This window comes from Phycodurus eques, chromosome 8, assembly GCF_024500275.1.
Source record: "Phycodurus eques isolate BA_2022a chromosome 8, UOR_Pequ_1.1, whole genome shotgun sequence".
NCBI lineage: Eukaryota > Metazoa > Chordata > Actinopteri > Syngnathiformes > Syngnathidae > Phycodurus > Phycodurus eques.
Window position 1 is genome coordinate 24,356,585 of NC_084532.1, and position 27,465 is coordinate 24,384,049.

The 27,465-nt window shown below is 39.1% G+C and overlaps 2 protein-coding genes and 1 long non-coding RNA gene across 3 annotated transcripts; 2 read left to right on the forward strand and 1 right to left on the reverse strand.

Annotated features, from left to right (window-relative positions):
- Positions 1-1,175: 1,175 nt before the first annotated feature.
- mysm1 (Myb-like, SWIRM and MPN domains 1) lies at positions 1,176-12,284 on the forward strand. The gene is made up of 19 exons (XM_061684431.1): positions 1,176-1,254; positions 3,546-3,609; positions 3,683-3,753; positions 3,863-3,937; positions 4,424-4,499; positions 4,604-4,702; positions 5,545-6,050; positions 6,129-6,259; positions 6,390-6,493; positions 7,489-7,566; positions 7,643-7,713; positions 7,825-7,879; positions 7,991-8,041; positions 9,071-9,145; positions 9,225-9,413; positions 9,483-9,615; positions 10,954-11,059; positions 11,583-11,640; positions 11,744-12,284. The coding sequence occupies exons 1-19, from the start codon at positions 1,199-1,201 to the stop codon at positions 12,023-12,025; spliced, it is 2,280 nt and encodes a 759-aa protein (XP_061540415.1). The 5' UTR covers positions 1,176-1,198; the 3' UTR covers positions 12,026-12,284.
- A 1,625-nt stretch (positions 12,285-13,909) lies between these two features.
- On the forward strand, positions 13,910-24,627 carry oma1 (OMA1 zinc metallopeptidase). The gene is made up of 8 exons (XM_061684767.1): positions 13,910-14,633; positions 15,928-16,156; positions 17,114-17,287; positions 17,368-17,475; positions 19,353-19,481; positions 19,827-19,901; positions 20,949-21,098; positions 22,174-24,627. The coding sequence occupies exons 1-8, from the start codon at positions 14,320-14,322 to the stop codon at positions 22,456-22,458; spliced, it is 1,464 nt and encodes a 487-aa protein (XP_061540751.1). The 5' UTR covers positions 13,910-14,319; the 3' UTR covers positions 22,459-24,627.
- On the reverse strand, positions 22,939-25,771 carry LOC133406812 (uncharacterized). Its single transcript, XR_009769097.1, has 3 exons — positions 25,701-25,771; positions 25,137-25,195; positions 22,939-24,935 (listed from the first exon to the last, which is right to left on the reverse strand). It is a non-coding gene; the product is annotated as an uncharacterized LOC133406812 (long non-coding RNA).
- Between the last annotated feature and the right edge of the window lie 1,694 nt (positions 25,772-27,465).

Here is a 27,465-nt window from a genome sequence, read left to right on the forward strand (position 1 = left end):
GTGCCTTAGTCAAGGTGGAGAAAATAATGATCAATTTCAAATAGCAGTCACTAGCAGTACAACATCTTCAGGCTTCTGCTTGAAAACAGAGGGAGGGAGGGGGGGGATCTGAAAAACCCTACTAGAACAACTGAAATGTATTTGGGGTTAATTAGAGGTCCTTTAAATGGTGGCAGGTGTGTGCCGACCCCCGTTTAACATGAGTGAATGTAATCTGTTAATTCTGAACAAAGCCGCATCCCCAGTGACAGTATAAGAGGGTGTGCACACTTGTGCAACCACCAAGTTGTCATGGTTATAGGTCCCAAAGGTGGAAAAGTTTTGCTTGGTCTTAATTTTGTGGAGACTTTTAACAGCCACTATACATAGGCTCTGAGTGGGAACCAATATCCTGATTCCTAAAGAAAAATCCTAAATATGTAATGAGCATTTTGTTGTTTAAATGTTTTTGGGGCTTTTATTCTAAAAGGTACTCAAAGGTTTGAATAATAATTAAAAAAATAATTTGGTAACTCATGTTGGGTGATGCATATTTAATCAAATTTATTTTATTTTATTCTAATTAGTTTACTAAAGTCACTGTAGATCTCTAAAAATGAATAGATTGTTTTTAATGGTTTTGTTATAAAAATATAATTGTTAAAGAAATTACAAGCGTTCTCGGTTTACGACCGAGTTCCGTTCCTACAGCGACGACCTAACCCGAGGTTGTGCGTACCGCGTGGTACTCCATCACTAATAGTACATTCATAATTATTTGTATGAAAAACACTTTTAGCAAATAAACATGAAACATTCGATGAAAAACACTACGTACGAAACGTGACGACGCACATTATTATAACGCTGCTGCACCAACTATTTTTCTTTTGCTGTCGTTCGTAACCTCGAAACGTCGTATACTGCCGGAGTCGATGTAATTCTATAAATTCGTCCTTCCGGCCACACGATGTCGCTCTCAGTTCCATGCTCTCGTGTTGGCCATTTATGCTAACTCGGTATCTTAAGTTTGACTGAAGCATTTGTACGGGTACGGGTTCAAAATTATTATTTATCATCATAATTACTAAAATTCCGTAAATGAATCACAAAGCCCAAAGTTACCATCAACGTTTCAATGGCGAAGTTCGTCCCTCCAACCACTGGGTGTCGCCGTTACTTCCGTTCATCTCCTGGCTGTTTACGTTCATCCTTCAAAATGGAGGACGAGGTGGACGTTGACATCGAAGGAGACGAGTTCGATGCTAATATCGGGTAATGTGCTTTTTTTTAATCACCAAAAATTATGACTTTTTACGACCTTGTTATTCCACGCGCTGCCTTGCTCTTTAATTTCCCGACTCCCGGGCAAGTATTTTCCGTTCAACGGGCTAAGCTATAGCTACACTTAGCTGTGTTGAGTGTCAGGCTGCTGTCATATCTCTAATGCTCATCTTATGGCAATCTCAATCACTCCCTATCTACTGCATACAGTATATATTGAGTTTGCCCTATTGTAGTTGTTCCACTGAATAGTGCATATATGACTGAATCGTAAATCGTGCCATTACTGTATCCCACTATGCATCTTGAAAAGTAGTGACCACCATTGCACCGATACAGAAAAAGCAACACCTCGCAACAAGTATGGAAATAAAGTGCTGTGTTTGTCTTATTAATATTATTATTTTTGTTTATAATAGACTCAATAGGCTCCAGCACGCCCGCGACCCTAGTGAGGAGAAGTGGCTCAGAAAATGGATGGAATGTATAATAGACTCAATTAAGCCTCTGGGCTCTATGCAGGCCATTTGTGTCAACTTGCTTCCCTTTTTTTTGGAACGATTTTGTTGTGTTAATACAAATGCAATGACACTTCCCAAGGGTGGGGATTTTTGTAATTAATTATGTTTATTTTTTTGTAATTGCCAACTTCACCCCTTTAAATATATAATATAGTATTTAAATCAAATCGTACCCTTTGGCTCTGTAATGGCCACTTTTGGCCAATCGAAACCCATGAAAAGTTTTTTTATTTTTTTTAATTACTGTTGTTTACTGGATTGAATCATGCAATTAAAGGGTTCAATGACTTTCATTTTCAAGACATACAGTTTTTAAGGTTTTCTACCAGATTACATCATTTATCAGTTTTTGGACAAGGGAGAAATTTCATGTACATTGGTGCCTTCGCTACGAGTGACTCGACGATCGAGTTTTTCTAGATGCGAGTTGTAATTACTACCAATTTTTTTCTTTCTTTCTTTGACTTGCGACCGGCAAAATTGAGATGCGATCGCTGTATGGCAGTAAACTCAATTCAACTTACTTCACAATTAGCAGCAACAAGAAGTTTGGCAAATGGTGAACATTCATTAAAAGAAGAAGCATCAAGCTGTGTAATGCCACACTCCCAATTTACGTTTAATGTCAAACTAATCACAAAACAAAGAGAATTACACGTTGTATGTTTAAAAACAACCAAACCACGTTGCCTTAAGAACACCCTCAGCGAGCTTAATGCTAACATATAATGGAATATCCCAATGACATGCTAACAGTTAGCATCAATAGTCTCGGTTTTGAACACAAATGGTGGAACAACTATTGTAGGCAGATAATATAACAATACTCACAGGCATGTGTTCTTTATCTTCTATAAAAAATGGCTTATATTACAGCAACTTACTGAGTGGTTGTAATAGAAGGAGTCTTGTTATTCGTTTGTGTCTGCATGAATGCACAGTATTATACTGCCTCCTGGTGGCCAAGGCGGGCACACCAGGAGGAGCAGCACACCAAATTGGATTGCAGCATTAAATCATGATGCACGAACTGTTTCATGTTTTACACTCTATTTCCAGCCCCCATAAATGACCAACAAAAACTTGTTTTTTTTTTAATGAGACAACTAGAACTCTACATTATTGTACTTTATAAAACATACAGTAATAATGTAGTTGAATAGAATGGAAAGAACTAAACAATTTGTGCGTCATGATTTTGTGAGGCTCCGTCTGGTGTGTGCGCCTTAGCCACCAGGGAAACGTAGAAAACATACATACATATGTACATGAAGACGGTCGTAACTGCTCAGTAAGCTGCAGTAGCATTATTAAGTTTTTTTTTTGCAGAGAATAAAAACTATGCCTGTGAGTATTATTATATTGTATGTCTACATGTATTGCCCCACCGTTTGCGTTTAAATATCCTTAAAGGATTATATAACAGGGTGACGTCGTTAGCCCGTTTATGGCATTTTGCATCAGGCATTAATATGAACCTATCAGACTTTCGTCAGACAAAGTTCGGCGGTTTGGTTAAATACACAATGTGATATTTTGTGATCTAGTTTTTCAGTAAACTTAAAACTGAAATTTAAAGTGTGTGTTTCACGTTCTATGTTTAAAAACATGTTTAAGACTAAAGTACTAAAAATTGTCTAAACTTTGTAGGTGGTGCAAGTTGAGGTAACACCTTATAGTGATTTGGGAGTACGGAATGAGTGAATGATTCCTCTGGCGATTCCTAACACAACCAATGTATTTTTTTTTTTTCTATTACAGCGAGCAAGATGCAAGAGGTTTAGTTCAGGAGCAGTCTGCGTGGAAAAGCAATGCCGGAATCCTGGTAAACACTGAGCTAATAACGGAGCTGTGGTCTTCACATAAATGCATGTGTTTATGTTGTGTTTACGGTTTAGCCCTGGGAGCTGGACACCTCCATCAGCAGCGAAAACCGGGAGGCCATCCACAGGATGCTTCTGGAGGAGCAGTATCTTTTTTGTCCCCACTGCTGTGAACGGACTATACCTGTCTGTGCTTCATCCATTAGCTTTTGTAACAATTACTGGATGACTTTTGTGGACCTAAACCAATTCTAGATACTACCTTAAAGGCCAGGCGATTCCCAACCAAATTTGGCCCAGTGATGTTCTCAACAAGCCTAAAGTGAAGAAGTAAGTACATATAGAAACACCTTATTGAAACCAACCATTTTTCATGCACGTGAGCCAGTCCCCATCCTGTCCTCTATACTGCTGGGCCTACGGCGAGGCCGGCTTCCGTTGCCACGATGACTGAGAGTGGAGCCTGAGCCTTACGACTTGAACAGACCCCCAAGTGTGTGTGTGTGGGGGGGGCCGGGGGGGGGGCGGGTGCCAGTAAAGACAATAAAAGCGTTTTAGCTGGTGGACACAGCAGTTTATATACTACACTGTGTGTACGCCCAGTGTAGTCCGATCTTAATCGTCCCCCAGCCTAGTTGATCACGTAATCAGCGGCCAAACTTGATGTGGGGGGGGGGGGGGTTATTATGTAAAGTAGCCCCACTGTTATGTAACGATGAGGTGGAAGTGAAGAAGGGCTCACACAGACACTAAGTAGATAAACTATTAAACAAATGGTTATAAAATGCAAAACTCTCCTTTCTGTTACCTGTACAGGTCTCCGGCCAAGACGTCCTCCTCCGCCTCATCGCGGTGGTCCAAACAGGAGAAGGAGTTGTTTGAAGAGGGGCTGGTATGTTTTTAAAAATGCGAGCATCATCATCACCACCACCATCATCATCATCATCATCATGTTGTTAAGAGTACAAGTATGTCTGCGGCCGCGTTGGTGTTCAGGCTCAGTTTGGGCGAAGGTGGACAAAGATCGCTAAGTTGGTGGGCAGCCGCAGCGTCCTTCAGGTCAAGAGCTACGCCAGACAGTATTTGAAACACAAGGTGAGTCGCTCTCATCTTACTGGAAATCACTGCATCGTACTGGATGAGGTCGCTTGCTTCAGTAGATACTTGTCATGGCGTCTGTGATTACACGTTCACAACGCGACATACACTTAAGTCACCCAAGTAGATTTGATAGAATAGTTCCCTGTAATTAAGTATTTATTAGAATGACCCCCCCCCCCCCCCCCCCAAAAAAAAGAGCCAAGCTTCAAACTTATATGGATTTGTTTTTTTTTGTTTTTTTACTCAGAAATGTTAGTAAAAATAAATATTCTGTGTTTAGGATTGTTTTTAACTATATTGCTTTATTTTATTTGATTAAATTTGTGCAAAATTGAGGTCGAATGATTACTATAACTTGAGTTATCAAATAATTACATGTATTTTTTCAATTATTATTTTGTTTAATAATTTTTAATTGTAATTTTATATATATAATTAAAAAAAATATTTTTTTTTTTTTACAAATATAAGTAAACAATAACGCTACACAGCCACATAGGACTAGAACCGAAAACCGGAAATGAATTACGTTACCTGAGAACAGGGGGCCTATAAGTTTAAAAGTACATTAATACAATAAATATGTGTAATATAAAATAAGATAACCTTTATTAAGGGAAAATTGCATTGTTTCAGCAGCAATAGTGGATACAGGAAATACAAAAATAGCATGCAAGAGAAGTCTTTCGGCTGCAACTATGTCTACTATTACAAGGTTGATTGTGAGGCTTTGAGTTGTGTAGTGCCAAACGAACATAAAAACAAGAAATATAATAACTGGATTCCATCTTATTGTGAAGCTGTTTGCTTAAACAAAGTCACACGCGCACACACAGGTAAGACTGGACCAGGGCGTGGTGGCTCCCTCTACAGGCGCTGCGCCACCCTCGCCTCAGCCCAGCTCCGCCAACACGGTGCGTATGGAGAAACCGGATGAGGACGAGGACGAGGACGTGGACATCACCGACGACCTCGGCGGCGAGCGTGGGGTCGAGCGTCAAGCCGGCCCTCCGCCCGCGCCTTCGCTCGGGCTCTCGGAGGAGTCCGCTGAGGAACGGGAGGCTGAAGCTGAAGCTTCAACAGCCTCCAAGCAGGCGCAGGCAGAGGAGGAAGAGGAGGATGAAGCTGCAGAGAGTGACAAACCACAGGAAGATCAGGAGGAGCAGGAGGAGGAGGAAGATGAGGAGGAGGAGGAGCTAAAAGCACCAGAGCAGGAGGTGGAGCTGGACGTGGGAAGCATCAGTGAGGACGAGAAGCAAGCCATCCCGGAGTTCTTCGAGGGCCGGCCTTCCAAGACGCCCGAGAGATACCTGAAGATCCGGAACTACATCCTGGACCAATGGTGAAGCACAAGAAAACAAAAATAGCACACGAGGAGGACGTAGAATGCTAACCTTGTGGTGTCGTGATCGTGTCGCAGGCTGAAGCGGAAGCCCAAGTACCTGAACAAGACGTCGGTGCGGCCCGGCCTGAAGAACTGCGGCGACGTCAACTGCATCGGAAGGATACACACGTACCTGGAGCTCATCGGTGCCATTAATTTCAACTGCGGTAGGAACCGGCACCCACCTACAGTATATCAAGCTAGTATTTGTGTGTTATTTACTTTTCCTTTATTTATTCTTTACTTATTGTTTATTTATAATTTATTTAATATTTATTTTGTAATTATTTTTCTTAGAGCAAGCGGTATATAATCGCCCCCGGGTCGCCGACCGCACCAAGCAGAAGGAGGGCAAAGACGTGCGGGAGGCCTACCAGCTGGCCCAAAGGCTGCAGAGTATGGTCAGTTTAGTTGTTCTCTGGTAGGTTTTGGTCCACACGGACTGTCAAGACATTATAGGCTCACCTGAAGAACTGCAAAAAAAAAAAAACAATTGCATCATATATTGACACAAAAATTTTAATCTTACAAGAATTAGTGCATAATAATATGAGGAAAAAAAGTCAATTTATAATATTATATTTGTCGTATTAATACTAGTTTGAAGATTTTCCAGGAATAAAATCTTAACATCATGAGATAAACAGTTTTTTGTTTTTTTAAATAAAGTAGTTATATATTGTGAAGGAAAAAAAGAAATTTACAAGAGTGAAATTGTATTATGAAGAGAAATGTGCTGTAACCAGGAGTAAATGGCTATTTTCAGGGATAACGTCTGAATATTATTCATTTTGTGTTTTAATTTCACAAGAATACATTTGTCCTACAAAGACAAATTTGTGTATGTTTTACTGGAAGAAATGCCTCATATTACAGGAAAAAAAACATCTATTTTATAAGAATGACAAGAATATTATGAATATAGTCTTTTTTTAATTTTACAAGAATAAATGTGGCATGTCCTGTTTTTGGATAACGGATTAATCATTTAGAGCCATTGTATAAAAATTTAAATTGTCCAAATCTTCTGATTTCAAGCTCTCAACAGTAAATATTCTTTGATTCCTGTATTCCTTTTTGAAAGCAGAAATAATCTGCTGCAGCCTAAGAAGTGTCCATCAAACTCCTAGCCCGTAACATTAAACACTACCCGAGAAGGAGCTGTCATTCATTCAATCCTTAAACAATACCAAATAAACAACAACAATCGGTGAATTGACTGTTATCAGAAAATTTGATCAATCCATGGAATAATCAATCGATAGACTTAATCCATTCTAAAACTATTCGATAATGACAGCCCTAGCTCCAAGTGTGGCCACAGTCTATATGTTTTATTGTCACTATTGCAGCATTTAAACACCTATGAATTTCCTGGCTGTTTTTTTGCTGGTAGCGGACAAGGAAGCGGCGCGTGAGGGACACGTGGGGAAACTGGTGTGATGCCAAAGACTTGGAGGGACAGACATACGAGGTGTCTACAAACAAACGCGTAACTATATACGCCATTTGATTGTACTAGTACACATCTTCATCCTTGTTGTTGTTAGCACCTTAGCGCCGAGGAGCTAGCCATGCGCAGAGAGCGGCCCAAAGCCTGCAAAATGTCCAGGCACAGAGGGTGAGCGGCATCCACACAAACACGGACACACAGGTTTCCAAAACAGCGAGAATTTGAGACACAAGAGTATCTTAATTCTTTCTATATGTGTTACCCTGTGACTTGTTTTAGGTCTTTTGATCCCTTCCAGCTCATTCCATGTCGGTGCTTTGGAGAGGAAGTGCAGGTCAGTGACTAGCATTGGCTGTAATCTTATTTGATGAATCATATTTATAAAGATGTCATCATCAAGTAGGATTTGCAGCATAGTTTAAATTTTGTTTTTATCATTCTCCAGGAACCATTCAGAGTCGTCGTGTGTGCTGAGACGCTGCTGATTATGGACATGGTAAGCACACATTCAGACAAACTGCTTGTACAGTGAACCCCCACGTTCTCACGGTGTGGCACCTGCAGAGTTTTTTTTTTTTCTCCCAATTCAGTGTCGCTGTGGGCACACAGATCTAAGGGGCGTGTTGTATCTACCTATTGTTCATATCTGTAACAGCGATAGTCCAACTACTTTAACCACTTGCAAATATTGGCTAGCACATCTTTTGCGATGATTTGAGATTGTAGACAAAAAACAAAACAAAGAAAAGAAACAGGCTTTGTTGTGAAAATGATGTGAGAGTCGTGCTTGCGAAGCAGAAAGGCGCCAGCAAAGTTCATATTCATTTACAGTAAATTTTCACTGTATTGAATTATTATTTTGTTTTTTTGTGTGAAATTCATGTTTTGTTCTTTGAAGAGTACATTTTGTATATAACTGATACGTGGTTCATTTTTTGCGCAAATAATATATGTACGTTTTGAATTTGAAATACAGTAAACCATGTTTTGTTCTCCCAATTCCAAAGGGTTCTGTGAATGTGTGTATGAAACCTGCGGGGTTCGGTAACCCCAGCAAGGTCAAGAATCGCTGCAGTTGAAGAACAAATGCATATTACGAGACAAAAATATTTATATTACAGGAATAAAGTTGTAATTTTGTAAGGATAACGTACTATTACAAGACTTTTCTTTTTTTTATTTTTTTTTTTATTTTTTTTTTACATTTTACAGGAATAAACGTGTAATGTAATGAGAAAAGTTTGTATATAAGTGTGTAATATTACAAGCATAAACCGTGTCCAATACAAGATCTGTATTTTTCTCAATTTCACAGAAGTTCCCTGAAAATTAGAAATGAAATGAATTCAATCGTTGAGCATTGTCAGGCCTTTTTTTTTTTTTTTTTTTTTTTTTTTATATAAATAATTTTTGTTTTTGGATCTTTTGCATTAAATGTCTTATGTGTGCATGTGTTCCTAATGAAGTTGCCTGTGATTGAATATTTTTTATTTATTTATTTATTTATTTTTTTATTGCCGGTCAGCATGCTCACGTGTCTCGCGGCGAGGTGATCGGTCTGCTTGGTGGAACCTTCAATGAGGAGGAAAAAGTGTTAAAGGTGAGTTGTTAAATGGCCACAAGCGCCATGTGTTACTTGACAGACCTGTGTGTGTGTGTGTGTTCTTGCGTGTTCGTAGATCAGTGCAGCGGAGCCGTGCAACAGCGTGAGCACGGGGCTCCAGTGCGAGATGGACTCTCTGTCTCAGACGCAGGCTTGCGACGTGCTCTCCTCTCTGGGCTTCAGCGTGGTGGGCTGGTACCACTCCCACCCATCCTTCCACCCAAACCCGTCTGTGCGGGACATCAACACGCAGGACCAGTTCCAGGTGACGTCAAGCAACAGTTGGTCCACCTTTCCTACAGTTCTCGTATATTAATTTGTGTTTCATTTGTAGAGTTATTTCTCCCGCGGCGGCGCTCCCTTCATCGGGATGATAGTGAGCCCGTACGACCCGACCAATCCCTCGCCGCATTCCCAAACCACCTGCTTGTTGGTCAAGGAGAGCCAAGAGCCCCTGGCACCGCAAAGTATGTTGAAAAGAAAACAAGTTGATTAAAAACCTCTGTACTTTTATGGAAATAGTCTTTGTATTATGATTTAAAAAGCGATGTCTTTACAATAATAAATTTTACAGGAATAAATCCATCATATTTTGAAAAAAAATCTTAGTTTTATTGGAATAAAGTGCTAACATTATTTTTAAAAAATACTACCGTTGTAATATAAGGATTTATTTTCTTAGTTGGTCATAATTTTATTGTAATAAAGGCTTAATATTATTAAAACATACTTTAGATAAATAAATGCTTAATATTACAATATTTTTTCCTACATTTCAAAGGACTAATACTTAATTTTGCAAAAAATAAACAGTTTTGCAAGAATAAAATATAAATATTATGGAGGGGGGGGGGGATAAAATAGTACCAGATACAAATAAAGCATAAGTGCGTTATATTACAAGAAAAAAAAAATTAAAAGACATGAGAAAAAAAGAAAAACAGTCATACTGGTACAATAATATTTTGTATTGTGCGGGAATAACATTTCCAGAAAAAAAATCTTAATTTGAGCAGAATAACATCTCAATATCATCTGGTGCGAAAAGCCTTTATTTTTAGTTAATAAAATCCTAATATTATGAAAATGAAATTGTAATTTTAGAAAATGAAATGCATAATATTAAGATACATTTTTTTCAAGTAATAATGCATAACATTTGTATTTTTATTTTACAACAATAATAAGTGAATTGAAATCCTAAATTTACAATAATAAGGTCATATTATTATGATACAATTTTTTTTGGTACATTTAAAAGGATTAAAGTCTTAATATTGGAGTAAATAAATATTTTCTCAATTTTATTGAAATAAAGTCCAAACGTTATGAGAAAAACATTCTTCAGAAGCATATTTGTAATAGTATTTTTTTCCCCCACAGGAATTCACAGGAATAAATGTAATATTAAAAGGAAACAAAATATAATAATAAAAAAAAATATGTAACATCTCAATATTATGAGTGAAAAAAACAAAAATTACACATTTTATGAGACAAAAATGGGAATTTTACAAGCGTAAGGGAGATGAGAACAAAATTCTTAATTTTACAAGAACGTCATGCTGTTATAATATGTTGCATTTTACGTGATTAAATAAGTAATGTTTAAAACAATTTAAATTTGTGAGTGTTATGAAAAAAAAAGAACATTTTAAAAGCATAGATGCATATGCAATACAAGAAGACATCTGTCATTTTACATAAAAAACATTAATACATTTATAAGAATAAACTTGTCATGTTATGAGTTTTTTTTCCCTTTTCTTCCAAGAATAAAGTCGACATTTTGTGTTTTCTTCCAGAGGTTCCCTACAAATTTGACTTCCTGCCGTCACAGGACATCCCAGACTGGGATCAGACTTTAAGACGAGCCCTGTGGCTCATCCACAAGTACTCCCAAACACCAGGGTGGGAAACCAAACTCAAAGTTGGCCATTTTGGTTTCAAGCCGCCATTTGGTTTTGGCGTATCTACTCATAAATGAGTGATAAATAATACTTCAAATTAGTGTGAATTGTTTTACCTGCAAAAAATATTTGTAGCATAATAGCAATTATTTCCTGGAATTGGTTAATCAACATTTATTTATTCATTTATCTCATTAAATATTTGGCAAATTAGTTTACTGTAAAAAAATAAAATGATAATATTATTTAAATAAACTATTGTGTGTACACTTAACGTTTTTTCTTCCAAAAAATTATTGGCTGGTTAATTATAATTTAATTATGAATAATAAAAACACACAATGATGATGTTAGTATTGAAATCAAATATTTTACACAGATTTTAACTTTTGCTTAGTTATTTATCTTGGCCTCATCTGCGAATGGGCTGGCCCATTTTAAAAATCAAATGAGCCACTTGATCACAAAAGTTTGCCCACCCCTGTGCTACAGTATATGGTAATATTTTTCACATTTTCTTCTAGGAGTGTGCACATGGACAGATTTTTCCGGAAGGACTCCCATCTCACCTGTCTGGAAAAGGTAAAGGCGCGCACATCCTTCAGCAACATCACTCTTGAAGGAACAGGATACCAACATTTTCCCCACTTTCTTCCTGTCCGACGTTCTGCGGTCGGTCGCGCAGATGCTGTCGTCGCTGGCCAGATACCTGGAGCCGCTGCCCGACGAGGAGGGCGAAGCCTTCCTCACTCAGATCCACGCCCTCTTCCTGTCCGACTTCGTCTCCCAGCAGCCGCAGCAGCCTGGTGAAGGCGAGTGCGAGGAGACCAACTCGTCGAGTAACTCGCCCGCACCCGTCAATTCGGGTGATGTCGACGAGGATTCGGGAGGCGACGAAACGCACTCGAGCAGCACCGTGCTGCATCTTGGCTCTGTGCTGTCCACTGGACACAACTATTTACTCTGATCTGAGTCTATGTAGAATGCTACATTTGTACGCATGTACTTTTTTTACTATTAGCTTTTACTAGCACATTACCGCCTGAGCTTTGAATACTACATGCAATATACAGAACACAGATATGAACAGAAGACGAGTTTCATTTACGCCAGTGCTGGAGCGTCCCGTCTAAGCGACGTGCCTATGTGGTGGCCATGTTGGTAGGGGCAACATTCCTATCAAAGGCAATGCATGTACATTGAAAATAAATAACTTGCACATTTCTCTACTGGTTTTCATGAGGTATACTTATTTTTGTTCACAACATAGCATGTGCTATTAATACAGAATATTTACCTATGGAAGGTTATTTCCAGTTCAGAGTTCCCTTGTGATTGTATGGTGTGTGTCCAACCGTATGCAGCAGCGCGTTGTGGCATCCTTATTTTGGTTTTCGTGTTGTCCACAAACATGGAACACGTTGACACTTTGCCCCCACTAGTTTTAACGTTGTAGTAAGCACATAACTCAAAGGGGTGTGTCGTACCTACCTGTTGTTGATATCTACAGTACAGACACTATGGAAGAAAAGTGTGGTTATTTGTATACAGTGGTACCTTGACTTTCAAGTGACCCAACGTGAATTTTTCCCGAAGTTTTTTTTTTTTTTTTTTTAACTTGTGAGGAAATATTTGACTTACAATTGCTAGATAGTGGCAGTAAACTTTCCAAAATGCAATGTGTGCAGGCTTCAAGCAGATTATTCTATTACCAGTTGTTTGTTTTCTGTCAAAAAAAATAAATGTGGGTGTGAGAGAGCGTGTAATATACTAACTGCCCTTTGGTGGGCAAGGCCTGCGGAGTGGCACAGTGAGTGCATGAACTCGATGGGTTACTGTGCATTCTATTTAAATATTATTACTGAAAGTACAAAACAGCAGAGTGCTATTTTTTTTTTTTTTTTTTAAACATGTTACAAACATTTTGGTGCTTTATGTGGTGTTGGAATGGATTTAATGACATTTTAGTTTCATTGGGGAAAGATGATTTGAGATCTGAGTGTCAGAACAAATTAAACTCATAAGACCACTTATAAAACGAGGGATTGTACAAACCTTTTTCTTTTTTTTTCACAAAAAACAAACATTTTTGTTGAACCTTGTTTCACATTTTGAGGATGCATGCGTTTTTAATTGTACAGCAATTATACTATGTTTATTAATGGTTTTAGCAATATTAGTTTTTACTAGTAGTACTGGTAGTAATAAAATATTGCTAATTTTACTGACAGTGACATATACACAATGTATTATACTGCTATTGATTAATATACAGTAGTCCTAATATTAATTAATATTAACATTAGTATTGATAATCATTTTAATACTTTATGTTACTGCTAATAATTTATTAACTAATATTGCTACTAATATTAGTGGTGACGTTTTAAAAATGTCAATTTTGGGGGGCGCTGGAGTGGTCACTCGGAACCTTTCCTACTTGTTATTTAAATTTATTTTATTTGAGAAGTACATGGTTCTTTCAAGTTTTAGTATTTTAAATCATTAGTTTTACTGCTAATATTTAAATAATATGTGACAGATAGTGTTGATATGTTACAAAAAAGGCATTTATAAATACAACAAAATAAATAAAAAGGTTGACCAAGACGGTCACTCGGAACATTTATTGACTTGTTTCCGGCAGAGGCTATTACGACTTCTAATATTTATAAGGGTTAATATTACGGATAAATATTAAAAAAACGATATTACTAATAACGGTGGGATATTTGAAACCATGTTATTTAAAATCTATTATTATTATTTTTTTTAAATCAATGACCGCTGCGGAACCTATGTTGCTACTCGGAAACTTTCGCACGGACTTGTTTCCGGGTGGACGTATAGTTTTTACGAGGTTTGGTATTTATAAGAATTACTATTACTGCTAATATTAAGGATGGTGACAGAATAAAAAAAACATCTTGGAAAAATATATTAATAATAATATAACCGTTTTTGACCGTGCTGGTCACGCGAATCCTTTCTTCCGAACTTGTTTCCGGGGGACTTATTTTGCACGCTGGAACAAATCTCCGAAACAGGCAAAAGTTGTCGCAATGGAGTGACATTTCTCGTCACCTATCACTGCAAACACCATTCAATGCAACGCCTTTCGGATGAAACAACACGGGAAAAAAATTATATTTTGCTACCGAAACTTCGTAAAACGAAACCATTAGGTTACACGAAGCTAGCGTGACATTGGCGACCAGTAGTAAGAAAATGACGTCTCGGTGACTTCCAGTGAAGACAGCCATGATGTTTCCCTTAAGGGGGCTTCCCTTGTTTCACCTGACGCGACACCTCCAGGTGGTCTCTCACTCCTTCCACATCCGCTCTTTGCAAGCCCCACTCCGGCATGCTCGACATGGAGCCCCTCGCGCCGGCGGGCTCGTCCTGGTTCCACATGGCACCGCCGGGACGCTCTTGACCAAAACTCCTGGCCTCCTTCGGCCCCCTCTATGTGGGGCTCAGTTCCGTACCTCTGCCCGGGTGGAGGCTTTACCAGCTCCTCTGATATGGCTGGTGCTCAAGCCTGTACAGAAGCTCATGGCCATCATACTGGGCAGGTAGGAGACAACTACCACGTTTAACATCAAACATTTCGATTATTAAGGTCAGAAAAGGACAAGAATATTGTAGGGACAGGCAAAATTTCGCTAAAGGTTTCATAAAGTAATTCCTGATAGGAAAATCCTTATAGCGACCACCATGTTTAATATCAAAATACATTGGATCTAAAAAGTGTACTACAACATCTGAGCATTATTTGGGGTGTTTGGGCGCTTTAAATGTTGAAAAGTGGACTGTCTCCCATTTAACATGAGTATAACACAAACTCATGGTCCCCGGGCCAGGTCCGGCCCACCGCATCATTTCAAGTGGCCCACACAAGCAAATCATATACGTCCACTCCATGCCTCGTGCTTGAATACCAAAACTGCAGATTGAGCTATTGTAAGCGTTTCAATTCCACTTTTCAAATAACATTGACAAATAGTTGAACAAATATTTGTTTACTGGCTTCTGATTTCTGAAAATCAGTTATCCATCAATTTGTTGTGCCTAAGTAATATATATAATTGATACTATTTTTTTCCCCCCCAGACAGACACCAGTACAAGTATTCACTCGAGTACTCATGATACCGATACCACGAGTACTTTTGATACATAAAATTTCAATTAACACAATGGCACAATTGAGAACAAAGAACTTTCTTTCTTTCTTTCTGATGCACGTGAAGATTTACCGATGTGTGAAACTGCTGCAGTGTAGCAGCGCCAACTACTGGCGAGGAGGACTTACTCCGTGTCATTTTTTTGCCTTAAGTATTGGTGGTCGGTATCGGCAGCCTTCACGAGTATCCTATCCCTTGAAGTAAGGCCGATATTGGCCCGATAGCGATACGTGGTATCGGTACTTGCCCTTCCCTCATTCAGTCATAACAGCCCTGTGAGGAACACCGTAACTGCGATGTGGTTCGTGACAAAAATGTGATTTTTTTTTTTTTAATTCTGAACACATCCCCAGTTATAAGAGTGTGTGTGCACACTTGTCCAACTTACCCCCTCGAAAAGATTTTTTTCCCCATTTGAATTGAACAGGTTACTAACTCTAACCCTTTTTAAGACTTGAAAATTAATGCTGGAAATTAAAATATTTTTTTTCTTATTCAGTAGCTTTTTCTGAAATTGGTATGAAATTGGTATAAAAATGGTATAAAAATGGGCCCTGACTGGTAAATCCATCATACTGGGAAAGTATGATGGATCATACTAACCATTTTTTTCATCACTAATGTGACAAATAACAGGTATTTGATCGGATTGATAAGCGTAACGACCTGTTGTATCGCCACAGGAGTTTAAGGAAGTGGTGGGTGGGGCTGCCGGACGACCGGCGTCAGCTCTTCCGCCAGTGGGTGTGGCGGCGGCGCTGGCGGCTGGCGGCGGCGGCGGGCGCAGCGGCAGCCATCACGGCCCTCCTCCTCCTCACGCACCTGGACCAGTCGCCCGTGACTGGACGCACGCGCCTGCTGGTGTTCAACAGGCAGAACTACATGGAGCTGGCAGCCTTCACTTCGGAGGCGGTGAGGGGACGCGATGCTTTTTCATGGAAATTTGAGCTTTCTTAATTGTGTCTCAGTGTGAAAAGAAGTTAACCGTTGTAAAACATGAAAACAACCAATCAACAGTTCAGAATTTCCTGGGTATCTAATTTGTTTCTAATTCGATTTTAATATCCTCCAGGTATGCTGCTGATCATATTAACCTGTTAAAAAAGACAAAAAAATATGTGTATATATATATATATATATATATATATATATATGAGTTTCTGGAGATTTAATTAAATGTGATTTTTAAAATCATCTTATGTTGCAAATTAACCCATTGAAAGAAACTAGAAAAATATTTTTAAATAAATGAATAAAATCTAGTTTTTATTTTCTAGATAATATATTTTAAGAATTGTAAACCTGATCTGGAAATACCATTAAAGATTCAAAGAAAAAAAACCTTGACAATATTAAAAATGTACAAAAAAACCTAGAATATATCGTTAATATTTTCAAAAGATAAACTTAAATCTACAAAAAAAGATAGAGGTGTAAAAAAAAAAAGGTTAACCATTATAAAACATAAAAGATTAATGACTGCTGAAGTTGCTGGTGATTTAATTTGATAAATTAGATTTAAAAAACATCCAGTTAATTTTGCTGATCAAATTGATGCATTAAAAATAAATAAAAAAATATTACAAAATAAATGAATAAAATCTAGCTTTAGTTCTAGATTTTTTTATTACAATTAAAAAAACTAACCTACAGAAATATATCAAAATGTAAACAAAAATCTCAAACCAAATACAGTTTCAAAAAAAGTTTAGCCATTGCAATACATAAAATTAACAAAAAAAGTCTACTTTTACTTGACCTTCTTTTACACACAGTGATTGTTTTTTCGATAATAATTGAGGCCACATAAATTGATGCTCGATTTTTACTGCTTTAATGTAACTTCCTGTGTGTCGTCTTCTTGTGCAGTACATGGAGGAGTTTGGCGAGCTGCTGCTTCCCGAGAGCGATGCTCGTCACCAGGCGGTGGAGCGAGTGGTACAGCACCTGGCCCGGCGCAACCAGGACCTCCCCGAAATGGCCGACGTGGACTGGAGCGTCCACGTGGTGCAGAGTGACAACACCAACGCCTTTGTGCTCCCGGTCAGCCACCAGTACTTCACTTCATCGTGATAAAAAGTCCTATTCAAATTCATATTTTGTTCTTTTGGTTGTTGTTGCAGAATGGCAAAGTGTTCATGTTCACCGGCATGCTGGAAGCTGTGGCAGATGTCCACCAGCTCACCATCGTGCTGGGACACGAAATGGCTCATGCCTTACTAGGACACGCCGTAAGTCATAACATTAGGTACACCCGCACCATCTCACATCGACAGCCAATGAAAGAGCCACATCAAAAAGACAATAATATAAAATAGAATGTTCCTTGTTCTATATCGCGGTTCATCGTATGCTGGATTTTCGCCGCTTTTTGGCGGGTCTGGAATGTCACTGCGCCCAATATTTTGGTGACCTTGTTTGGCCACGCAAATATCAACATCATGTAGTTCCTGTGTCTTAAATATAAAATTAAAAAAAAAAAAAAAAAAAGCACCACCATCTGACATTACCGGTGCGTAAACATTGACCAGCTGCTTGGTGCACGCTATTTTATTACACACTCCCGGCTGCCAAGCCGCGCAGGCGAAAGTTCTCTTTCCGTCCGGTGTCAACTCATTGTAAGTCACTGATGGCTTCATGGTGGCGAATAAGCTACACTTCTTACCATGCTTCTTACAAAACAACGTCACAAAGGGAGGACGAGGAGTGAATAGGCGAAGATCATGTCAAATCCATGCTCAAAGCCAGTTGAAAAAGCATCGAAATAAGGGATTTGATGAAACAATGCAGTTGCCACAGTGTAAATTGTCTGGAAACGTGTTTTCGCGGAGAGCAACCAACTTTGAGCAACAAGATAACAGCCCAATTAATACGTGTTTAGAGATATACAATAATACACGTCCACACAGGACACCGTGTCAGGTTAAAAGTATATTATTATTATTCATAAGTATTTGTAATATATATATTGTAAGATAAGACCCTTATTAGTCCCACAATGGGGAAATTTGCATCGTTTCAGCAGCATTTGTGGATATAGGAAATATAAATATGTAATATAAATGGCATGCAAGAGAAGATGTAATTACATTTCTTCTTCTTACAAGAAGAAGTACATTGCACAAAATAGAAACCAAAACTATTGTCCATACATAAACTATCCAAGTCAGTCTTCCTGTATCAGCAATGTTATTTGTTTGTTTGCAAAATAGAGTGCTAAGTTTTAATTTTGATGTTTGTCTGCTTTAAGAGCCTTTTTTTCGTTTTTTTGTTAAAAAGGGTTGAAAACAGAATTGGCAAAGATGAATTAATCCATAGGCACCGATATTTTTGATGATGGAACATCGAAATCTCATATACTGGTACTTTGATTCAGACTGCAGCTGCGTCCACCATTGCAAGGCTTTATGTAATAAAAAAATTCAAATGTCAAATATTGAAACCATAATTTTTTAACAATTTTGATTGTGACTTTTGCATGGAAATGTTCTTGACCAAATTTGGAAAATATTGAAATTGTTCTGGAAGTGATTTTTTTTTAGGTTGGCAGCGCTGTAATAATAACGCATTTAAGCAATTTACACTGTATTCCGGTTAAATAAAGCCTAAGTAAAATTAAACAAAAATTAAAAACAAATGGATTGCATCAGTTAGCATTAACCCACAACATAACACAACACAATTAGAAAGAGAGTGTTTTTTTTTTTTTTTTAATAAAAACAAGTCCACTAAGCTACTTCTCGTGTTCGTTTTGCATATATTTTTGCCGGCAAATGAAATCCAATCATAACGCAATTACACCTTTAGCACATTAAAAAGCCATTTGGTGCGGCGTAAAGGCCCCATCCATGTTGTTGCGGCGAGTGTTTACGGCCTCGTTAAAAGTACATTCTCGTTGCTGCGTGAGCAAGTGTGTCATCAACTCGTGCCGTTTGGGAGTTTCGAACTTGGAGGAGGATTGTAATTAGATCAAGGCAATGAGCTTATTAGCTCCTCACTCCATTCTTGGAGAGTGCGTGATATCTTTTTTTCCTCCCTCTTCGCATTGTCCTCCTATCCTAACCTCCACCTTCACCTCCATCTTCGCCATCACCTTGTCCTGCTGCAGGCGGAGCAGGCCAGCCTGTCCCACGTGGTGGACCTCCTGTCCGTGGTCCTGCTGACCGCCATCTGGGCCGTGTGTCCCCGTGACAGCCTGGCGCTGCTGGGTCAGTGGGCCCAGGACAAGCTCACGCAGGTGACTCGCATACACTACGAATTCATATGAATATTGATATTGATATAACACTAAGGCCAAATGGAAATTTCTTACAAGTGTCAAAAGAAGTGAAACACTGTTATTATCAGGATGTGACAATACTAAGTCTAAAGTCTTCATGATAAATACATTTATTTATTTGCCTCTGTATTTATTTTCGTATTTTAACTAAGTTTTAATTGTGAGTTTTTGCAGCGAATAACGAAGAATAGGTTGCAAAGATAACCCTGCGAGTCGAGAATCGCAAATATGTGGAGGAACACTGTATAGCGGTCGAATTGTATTTGTATTTGTATCTCATCCTCTCTGCGCCGCCCCCTGCAGTTGATGTTCAACCGTCCCTACAGCAGGAAGCTGGAGGCGGAGGCGGATGAGGTCGGCTTGCAGTTGGCGGCGAAGGTACCGCCCGACCCAGATACACTCGCAACACTTGGAATGATGGACTTGATTGCGTACACAAACACAGCTCATTTCATTCGAATATATTCTAATCATTGTCAATAATTAATTGCACCCATGCATCGATTTTCTGTATTGCTTGTCCTTAAATAAAAACTGAAAAACAAGACTACACATTAATCACAAACTACGAAAAAATAAACAATAATTGACTAAAGTAAAACAATTAAAACTGTAATAGATCACACATTAAATAATGTATTTTTTATTTTTCAGAATAAAACAAATACAAATAAAATGGTTTACAAATCTGATCACATGCATTACACATTAAATACAATAAAAAAAATGTAAAATAATCGCTTGAGTAAAATAATTGAAAAATAACATTGTTTACATATTTGATCACATCGATTACACATTGATTAATACAATTACAAAATACAATTAAAATACAAAAAAATCAATTGAAGTAAAATTACTAAATACAAATAAAATGACTACATATGGCACACAATGCCATTATTACACAACAGATAATAAATTAAATTGAAAAATGATTAAAATCAAACAAGATCATTAAATGATCATACATTTAATAATAAAATTAAGTTGTTTGATTAAACATTAAATCATGAAACAGAAAAAGTAAAATGAATGACTAAAATAGAAATAAGTCCAAATAAAATTATTGAATTCTTAGACTAAATAATGAATTAAAAAGTTAATAAATGAATAACATTTTAAGTAATTTAATGCTTAATCATTAAGTCATGAAATAAAAAGTAAAATAAAACAAACAAACAATTGAATTATTACACTTTAAAAGAAAACAAGTAAAATAAATGTCATTATCACATTCACTAACTGTTGTTTCAATATGTGCCACTATGGGGCACCATTGTCAAAGTAAACAAACCTTGTGTCACAGACAGGTAGATACAATTCATTATTTTAGTGATTTTAAATAGAGAGAAGAAAAAAAATTAGGAGTATGTAACACGCGTGTGTGTGTGCGTGTGTGTGTGTGTGTGTGCATGCGTACAGGCATGTGCGGATGTGCGTGCGGGTCCGGTCTTCTGGCAGCAGATGGAGATCAGGGAACAGCTGAGTGGAGAGCCCAGCCTGCCCGAGTGGCTGTCCACGCATCCGTCGCACAAGAACCGCGTGGCACAGCTGGACCGCCTCGTGCCGCAAGTACACTTTCTCACACACACATAAATCACTTGTTAACGTAAAGTAAAAGACCAGACGCGAGGACATCCAAATTTTATATGTTTTTCAAGGAGCTAATGAAGTGTCTAGAGAGATGTACGATTTCCTGCTGCAGGCTTGGGAGGGGAGGAAGGATGAGAAAGGTGCACAGGGTTATTTTGTTTCATTTTATCTTATTTTTCCTCCTCCCCACCACGGAAAAAAAAATAAAATCCAGGATGTCTGCTTAAGTTTACATCCTGGAGGCGAGCAAGTTATGCAGCTTAGCGACACAATCAGACGTATCTGCGGGCTAGATGGAAGCTCCCGTGGAAGCATCAGCATCCATAGTCATTATTTCTGTGTGTGTGTGTTTGTATGAGTGCCCGATGGCTTTAACCTTGAGTCGGTTCACCAAGCGGCAAAGACGAGCAGATGGCTAAACAAGCGATGGTGCGGCGGGTGCCCGTGTGCGTCGTCTTTTGCTAAGCTAGTTAAAAGGTGACCGGATAAAGCTATGCAGCCGGCCGCATAGTCGGTTCAGCCCGTTGAAATTTCACCTTGCTCTGCGTTTTAATATATATTTAAAAAAATGATACAATATTAAGAAATAATAATCCAATAAAAAAAGTAAAGCAAAACAAAAAAATGGATTAAAAAAATAATATTAATGAGTGTTCATTATATAATAAAATTTAAAAAAAAAACAGAAAATGTTAATGATTACAACAAAATCAAATATTTAAATAGAAATGAAATAGGCGGCACGGTGGACGACTGGTTAGAGCGTCTGCCTCACAGTTCTGAGGACCGGGGTTCAATCCCCGGCCACGCCTGTGTGGAATGATAAATAATAAAATCTTAGTTTGGAAAAAAAAGACTTGTAAGGTGGTTATCTCTTCATATTATGGAATGGACATTGTTCAAAACAAATAGTGTTCTCACATTTTCATCATCCTGGGTAGGAAATACTTCAAGTTCAATAGGATTATTGATTTCAAAAGATAATGGATCAATCATTTAAAAAAAAAATAAAAAAAAATCAGTCGGATTCTTGTATGTGTGTGTGTTTGTGTAGGCTCTGGAGTTGAGGGAGCACTGCGTGTGTCCCGCCCTGCCGCCCACCGACCCCCGCGCCGTCTTCTCCAAGAGCGTGCGCGTGCTGCTGGACGAAGCCAAGGCGGCCCCGCAACCGAGTTCGGGCGGCGCGCGCCGGCCTCAACACGGGCCCGCCGGGGTGGTGGCCCCCGCGGCTCTGCTCGCTCAATCCGGGCCACCTTTTTCACCCCGCCTGAGCCGGGGGGACAGTAAAGCTTTGGAAGGGGCCGGAGCAGCAGCTGTGCCTCCAGAACGGACTCAATGAAAGGAGAAGCCTGTGGTACTGATGCTACTCAGTGATCCATACTGTACGGTAGATAGGGGACCCTCGTTTTAAGGTTAGGATAGATGCAGTCCATCAAAAAAGTTTCCTGTACTACTGAATTCACTCCTGAGTACCTGATCCCAGTGGAAAAGCAAAGTTCCACCATTAATATGTGAGCAAAAACCTTTTTCACGCTTTGGTACTGCAAAATTGCCATGTGGGAACCCAGCGTTATACAGAGAAACTCTGGTCATGAACCGAACGTTCGCAAACAGAGGTGACGGTTCCCATTGAAATGAATGGAAATGCAATTACAGTGTTGCCTTAAAATAAGTGTGATCCGACTTAGTCGTTCAGACCATTATTGCTTAGACTTGCAAGCAAACATTTGGGGTATGAGAGCTGGAGGGTGGCAGTGAACTCCAGGAGCAGTTTGGCAGATAGTCAACAATTCTTCAAAAAAAAAGACGCTTCAAGCTGTTTATTTCCACTCCCACTTCAAGTTTCCCGTCAAACTAAACATAAAACAAAGAGAATCACACCTTGTGTGCGAAAAACAACAACATAGCTTTGCCTTAATAAAGTCAGTTTAGCTTAATGCTAACCAACAATGCAAAATGCCTTAGACAGGCTAATGAATAGCGTCAGCGTCGCAGTGTTATAACCCTTTAAAGCAACAAATATTTGAACACAAACGGTGGAACAACACATGTAGATAGACAATATAACAATACTCACAGGCATATACTATATTCTTTGCAAAAAATGACTGATATTACAGCAACTTACTGAGTCAGTTGTGAAACTCTTCTTGTGTGTCTCTATGTCTGTATTATACTGTATTTGTCAGCCATTCTTGTAGGGTGAATAGTTTTATATAGTGGTTTTACACTTGAAGAACAGTTAAAATGTGAAATTAATGTGTTAAATCAGAACAATTTTGGCATCTGGGATGCACACAGACTACAGATGACATACACACACATACACACAAACACACAGTTGCCGGGCGGATTTCGAGGCCAGAAATAGAGAAAAGACAACGTGGAAGCGTCTCAATCGACAAGGAAGCCGGGAAACAAAAGAACATCCGTCTATGCTGAGCTGGCATCGTTCACTTTTAAATTAAACATTTGAATTGGGGAAGGGGGCCCAAAACAAAGCAAAAAGTCTGCGCTTGTTATTCAAATCTTGTGTTTCTTCTCTCAAGACGCCCACAGTCCCGTCTGGAATGAAGCAGGGGAACGCTGGCAGCTATTTCCAGGTATCGTGAGAACGTGCAGGACACAGCTGCATTGTGGGAGGCGCCTGCCGTGGCCCGTCATGCACTCTGACCAAACGTTGACCTCTGCAACTCTTGTTTCGGAATATATTGGATGTGTGCGTGAAACTGTGTGTGCAAAACGCTGCGACACATCAATTAATGATGCAGCATGTGGGTTTTAGATTGGAAAGGAATTATTTAGGCAATTTTTGAAATTGATGCTAAGTTTATTGTCCAAAATTTTGCGGACCCCCAGTTACAAGTCCAGGACCACTACTGCTCTATCACACTCGCACATAGAAGGGTACCAGTGATGGCAAAATAACCGTAACCACAGGAAAGGCTCTGGCAGCCCAGTACAGTACGAACTCCACACGTCTGCCAGGCATGTTCAACAGGTGAGTAGTTTTGCTTTATTTTAGTTTTTCTTATGGTAAAAATATTTTTACACTTGTATGACAGTTTAGGATTTTTGTTTTGTTGAAGAAAGGGATTAAAAAAGGACCGTTTTATCAAAACTGTGAACACAAACCCCAATTTTTCTAGAGTCTCAAAACCTCAGACACCGTAATCAAAACCAAACATTGTTGTCAAATCAAACCCTGAGTCAGTCAACATGAAAAACACCACTGGCCGGTCATTATGCACACCATAACAAAAATGAAAAGCATAGATCAGATCATAAAGCTGGAGGAATAATCTTTGTTCATATAGGAATCCAGTTTGCAAAAATCCTGTTTAACACTATATACTGTACACAACTTATAGTCATCAAAATTTTCTTTTACAGTACTCACATAAATGTAGATGCATATATTTGCGTCGATGGAGGCATGTGGTGTTCCTGATATGTAATTTACAAAATAATGATTCATATAAAACATGTGTTATACATGGTAAACAAGGTGCGCGGAAAACCCCCCCCCCCACTGATTACTGCTGCTTATTCAGTCGTCTGTTATCGCGCTGGTGTTAATGTGAGCTGATGGTGAGCGAATGCGCTTACAACTACTTAGTGGGGCAGGATGAGGGATTAAGCCAGGAATACATTTGAATACATTCACACAATAATCCTGTCGGGTTTGGGGCTGATTCCGTCACCTTTTGTTTGTTTCTTATTTTACATGATTCCGTCGGCCTCACACCTGCTGCATCACACTTCTGGCACACCGCCCGGCTGTCTCGTTGTCATGGTTTCCTGCCTGCTGCCGTGCTTTGAAGGACATAACAATAATGCCAAAAGCAAAAAACAAAAAACGACAATATGTAAATATACACACACACTTGTGGCAACACACACTCAAATTTAGCAGCTTAGTTTTCCAAGTTAGAGATATATAAATAACTGATAATAATTATAAAAATAACAAAAAAATCTCTAAATAGAAATAATAGCATTAAATTACATTCTTACCTATACGACCACTGCTACCAGTACTCTTCATTTTTCTTGTGTTGGTAGTCGATTAGTGTCTATGAATGTAAACACAGTACTTTTAAGAACAAGACTTCTTGAATTATTGTAGAAAGTGACAGAATCCATTAACATGAAGTCACACAGAGGCCAGGATGAGAATTTCTGCTTTTGATATTTTTTATCCCCCCCCCCCCACAGACACTTTTGTCTGGCTTGCACTAAACATATATAGTGTGACTCACACACATGCGCACACACACACTTCACTCACTCGCTCTTGCAACTCCATAGCACACATATTAAACTCTAACACGCACACACAAGACTCAACGTACAACACCACACACACTCGTACTCACATTCAAGTCACTCACTCTCTCCAACACGCACGTATTCAACTCGAACACACTCTCATCTAGTTCCAACACACGCACTCACACAAGTGTCCAAGTCTAACACACACACAACACACACCTCCAACACCACGCTCACACACTAACTCATCTGCAACTCCAACACACGCACACACACACACATTGGAATAGCAAAATGGCCTCCTACGGTCTGTTACCGACTCTTGTTCTCATCGTCGCCATGCAGCGTGCGTGCGTGTGTGTGTGCGTGCGCATGTGCGACACTTTGCTTTGCGTCTCTTTGGCCTACTTAGTGCTTTAAGTAGCACACACATCGCCACAGTGCTCCTCCTCTTTCCCGGTGGACTCCAGCTGAATAATTGAGTGGCGCTGAAGCAGAGTAATAAGCTAGCTGCTGCTTTGATAACCAAATGGACATTCTCCCTCTGTGTGCGTGCGTGTGCGCGCGTGTGTTGCCCGGGTGCTGTAACGACTGCTAATACTCAGGAGCAGACATATGCTCTGAACTACGACCGTGTTTGTCGGTGTGTTTGCCACATGCACCACATTGACGGATCCGCTAGACTTGCAGTGGTTCTCAAAGTATTTACACCTAGTACATGAAAATACCATAAAAAAAGCACATATACTGCACTTTGAAAAAAATGTAAATGAAAATGGAAAAAAAAGTACTAATAATGGATTTGAAAAAATAATTTTAAATAAGCTTTTGTATAGCTACAACCTTCATTTCTAATATGTTTTATTGTATTTAATGTTTTGTGTATTGTAAATTTTATTTGTATTGAATTCAGTGATTCCTTCGCGTACCACTAGAAAGAGCCAATGTACCACTGGTGGTACTCGTACCGCACTTTGAGAATCACTGCGCTCGAGCCATTGACATCGTAATTAGGCGGCTTGGTGATGAAGTGCTGCCTCCAGGAGGGAAAATGCACCATGCTGAATTTGTAGGGGCTTGTGTATCCTTCACAGTTTGCACTCGCTTTTTTCGACTTAGAGTTCAATAAGTAGCATGGCAACATCATCATGGCAACAAAATCCTAACTCACCATTGGCCTAGCAGTAGAGGGAAACACGAGTACATACAACTTCATCTCACACACACACACTCACACACACTTCCACATCTAATACATATATACGCAAAGTTAAATATCCGCACAAATACACTTTATTTTTTATTTTTTATCCTCACACACACACACGCACACACAAACAATGCAACACAATACAGCCTCATGCTAGCTGATAAAGAGCCCTTTTGATTTTGGCAGAGGCTCTTGCTCTGTGCCCTGCTCTCATTAAAGCCTCCAGTGTGTGTGTGTGTGTGGACGAGAAAGCGAGAGCGGAATAAGCCCTCAGCTCTTATCAACAACAACAGGCCTTTGTGACAAACACACACACACACACACACACACACGCACACACACTATTATGAAGAGTGTGGCTAGGTTGCCAGCATCAGCGCCAATATCCCTTTTGCAGGACAATGATAGACTAACCCACGCTACTGGGGTACGTGTGTGTACGTGTATGAAGAGGTCAATGTGGTTGTCAAGACAACATAAACACTTCCACAAAGTGTTACTTTCTATATTCCACCATCATCCGGGTTAATGGTGCTTTTAATTACTGCGTTTATGCAGATTTCGAAAACAAGATGGGGGTCAAGTGATACTTAATGTGGGTGTTTATTTGCTCTTTTAAGCGTGACATGTCAATTGTTCTGCGATTGGCTGGCAACCAGTTCAGGGTGTACCCCGCCTCCTGCCTAGGGTCCAGCACTCCCGCGACCCTTGTGAGGCTAAGCGGCTCAGAAAATGGATGGATGTCAATTGTTTGTTAGTGTGCGTACAATTATAATGACTTTGTGTGTGATATTTTGTCAACTGTTTCATACAGTTTTACCTTAACCAGACACTATTCAACATACGTGTATTTTTGTGAGT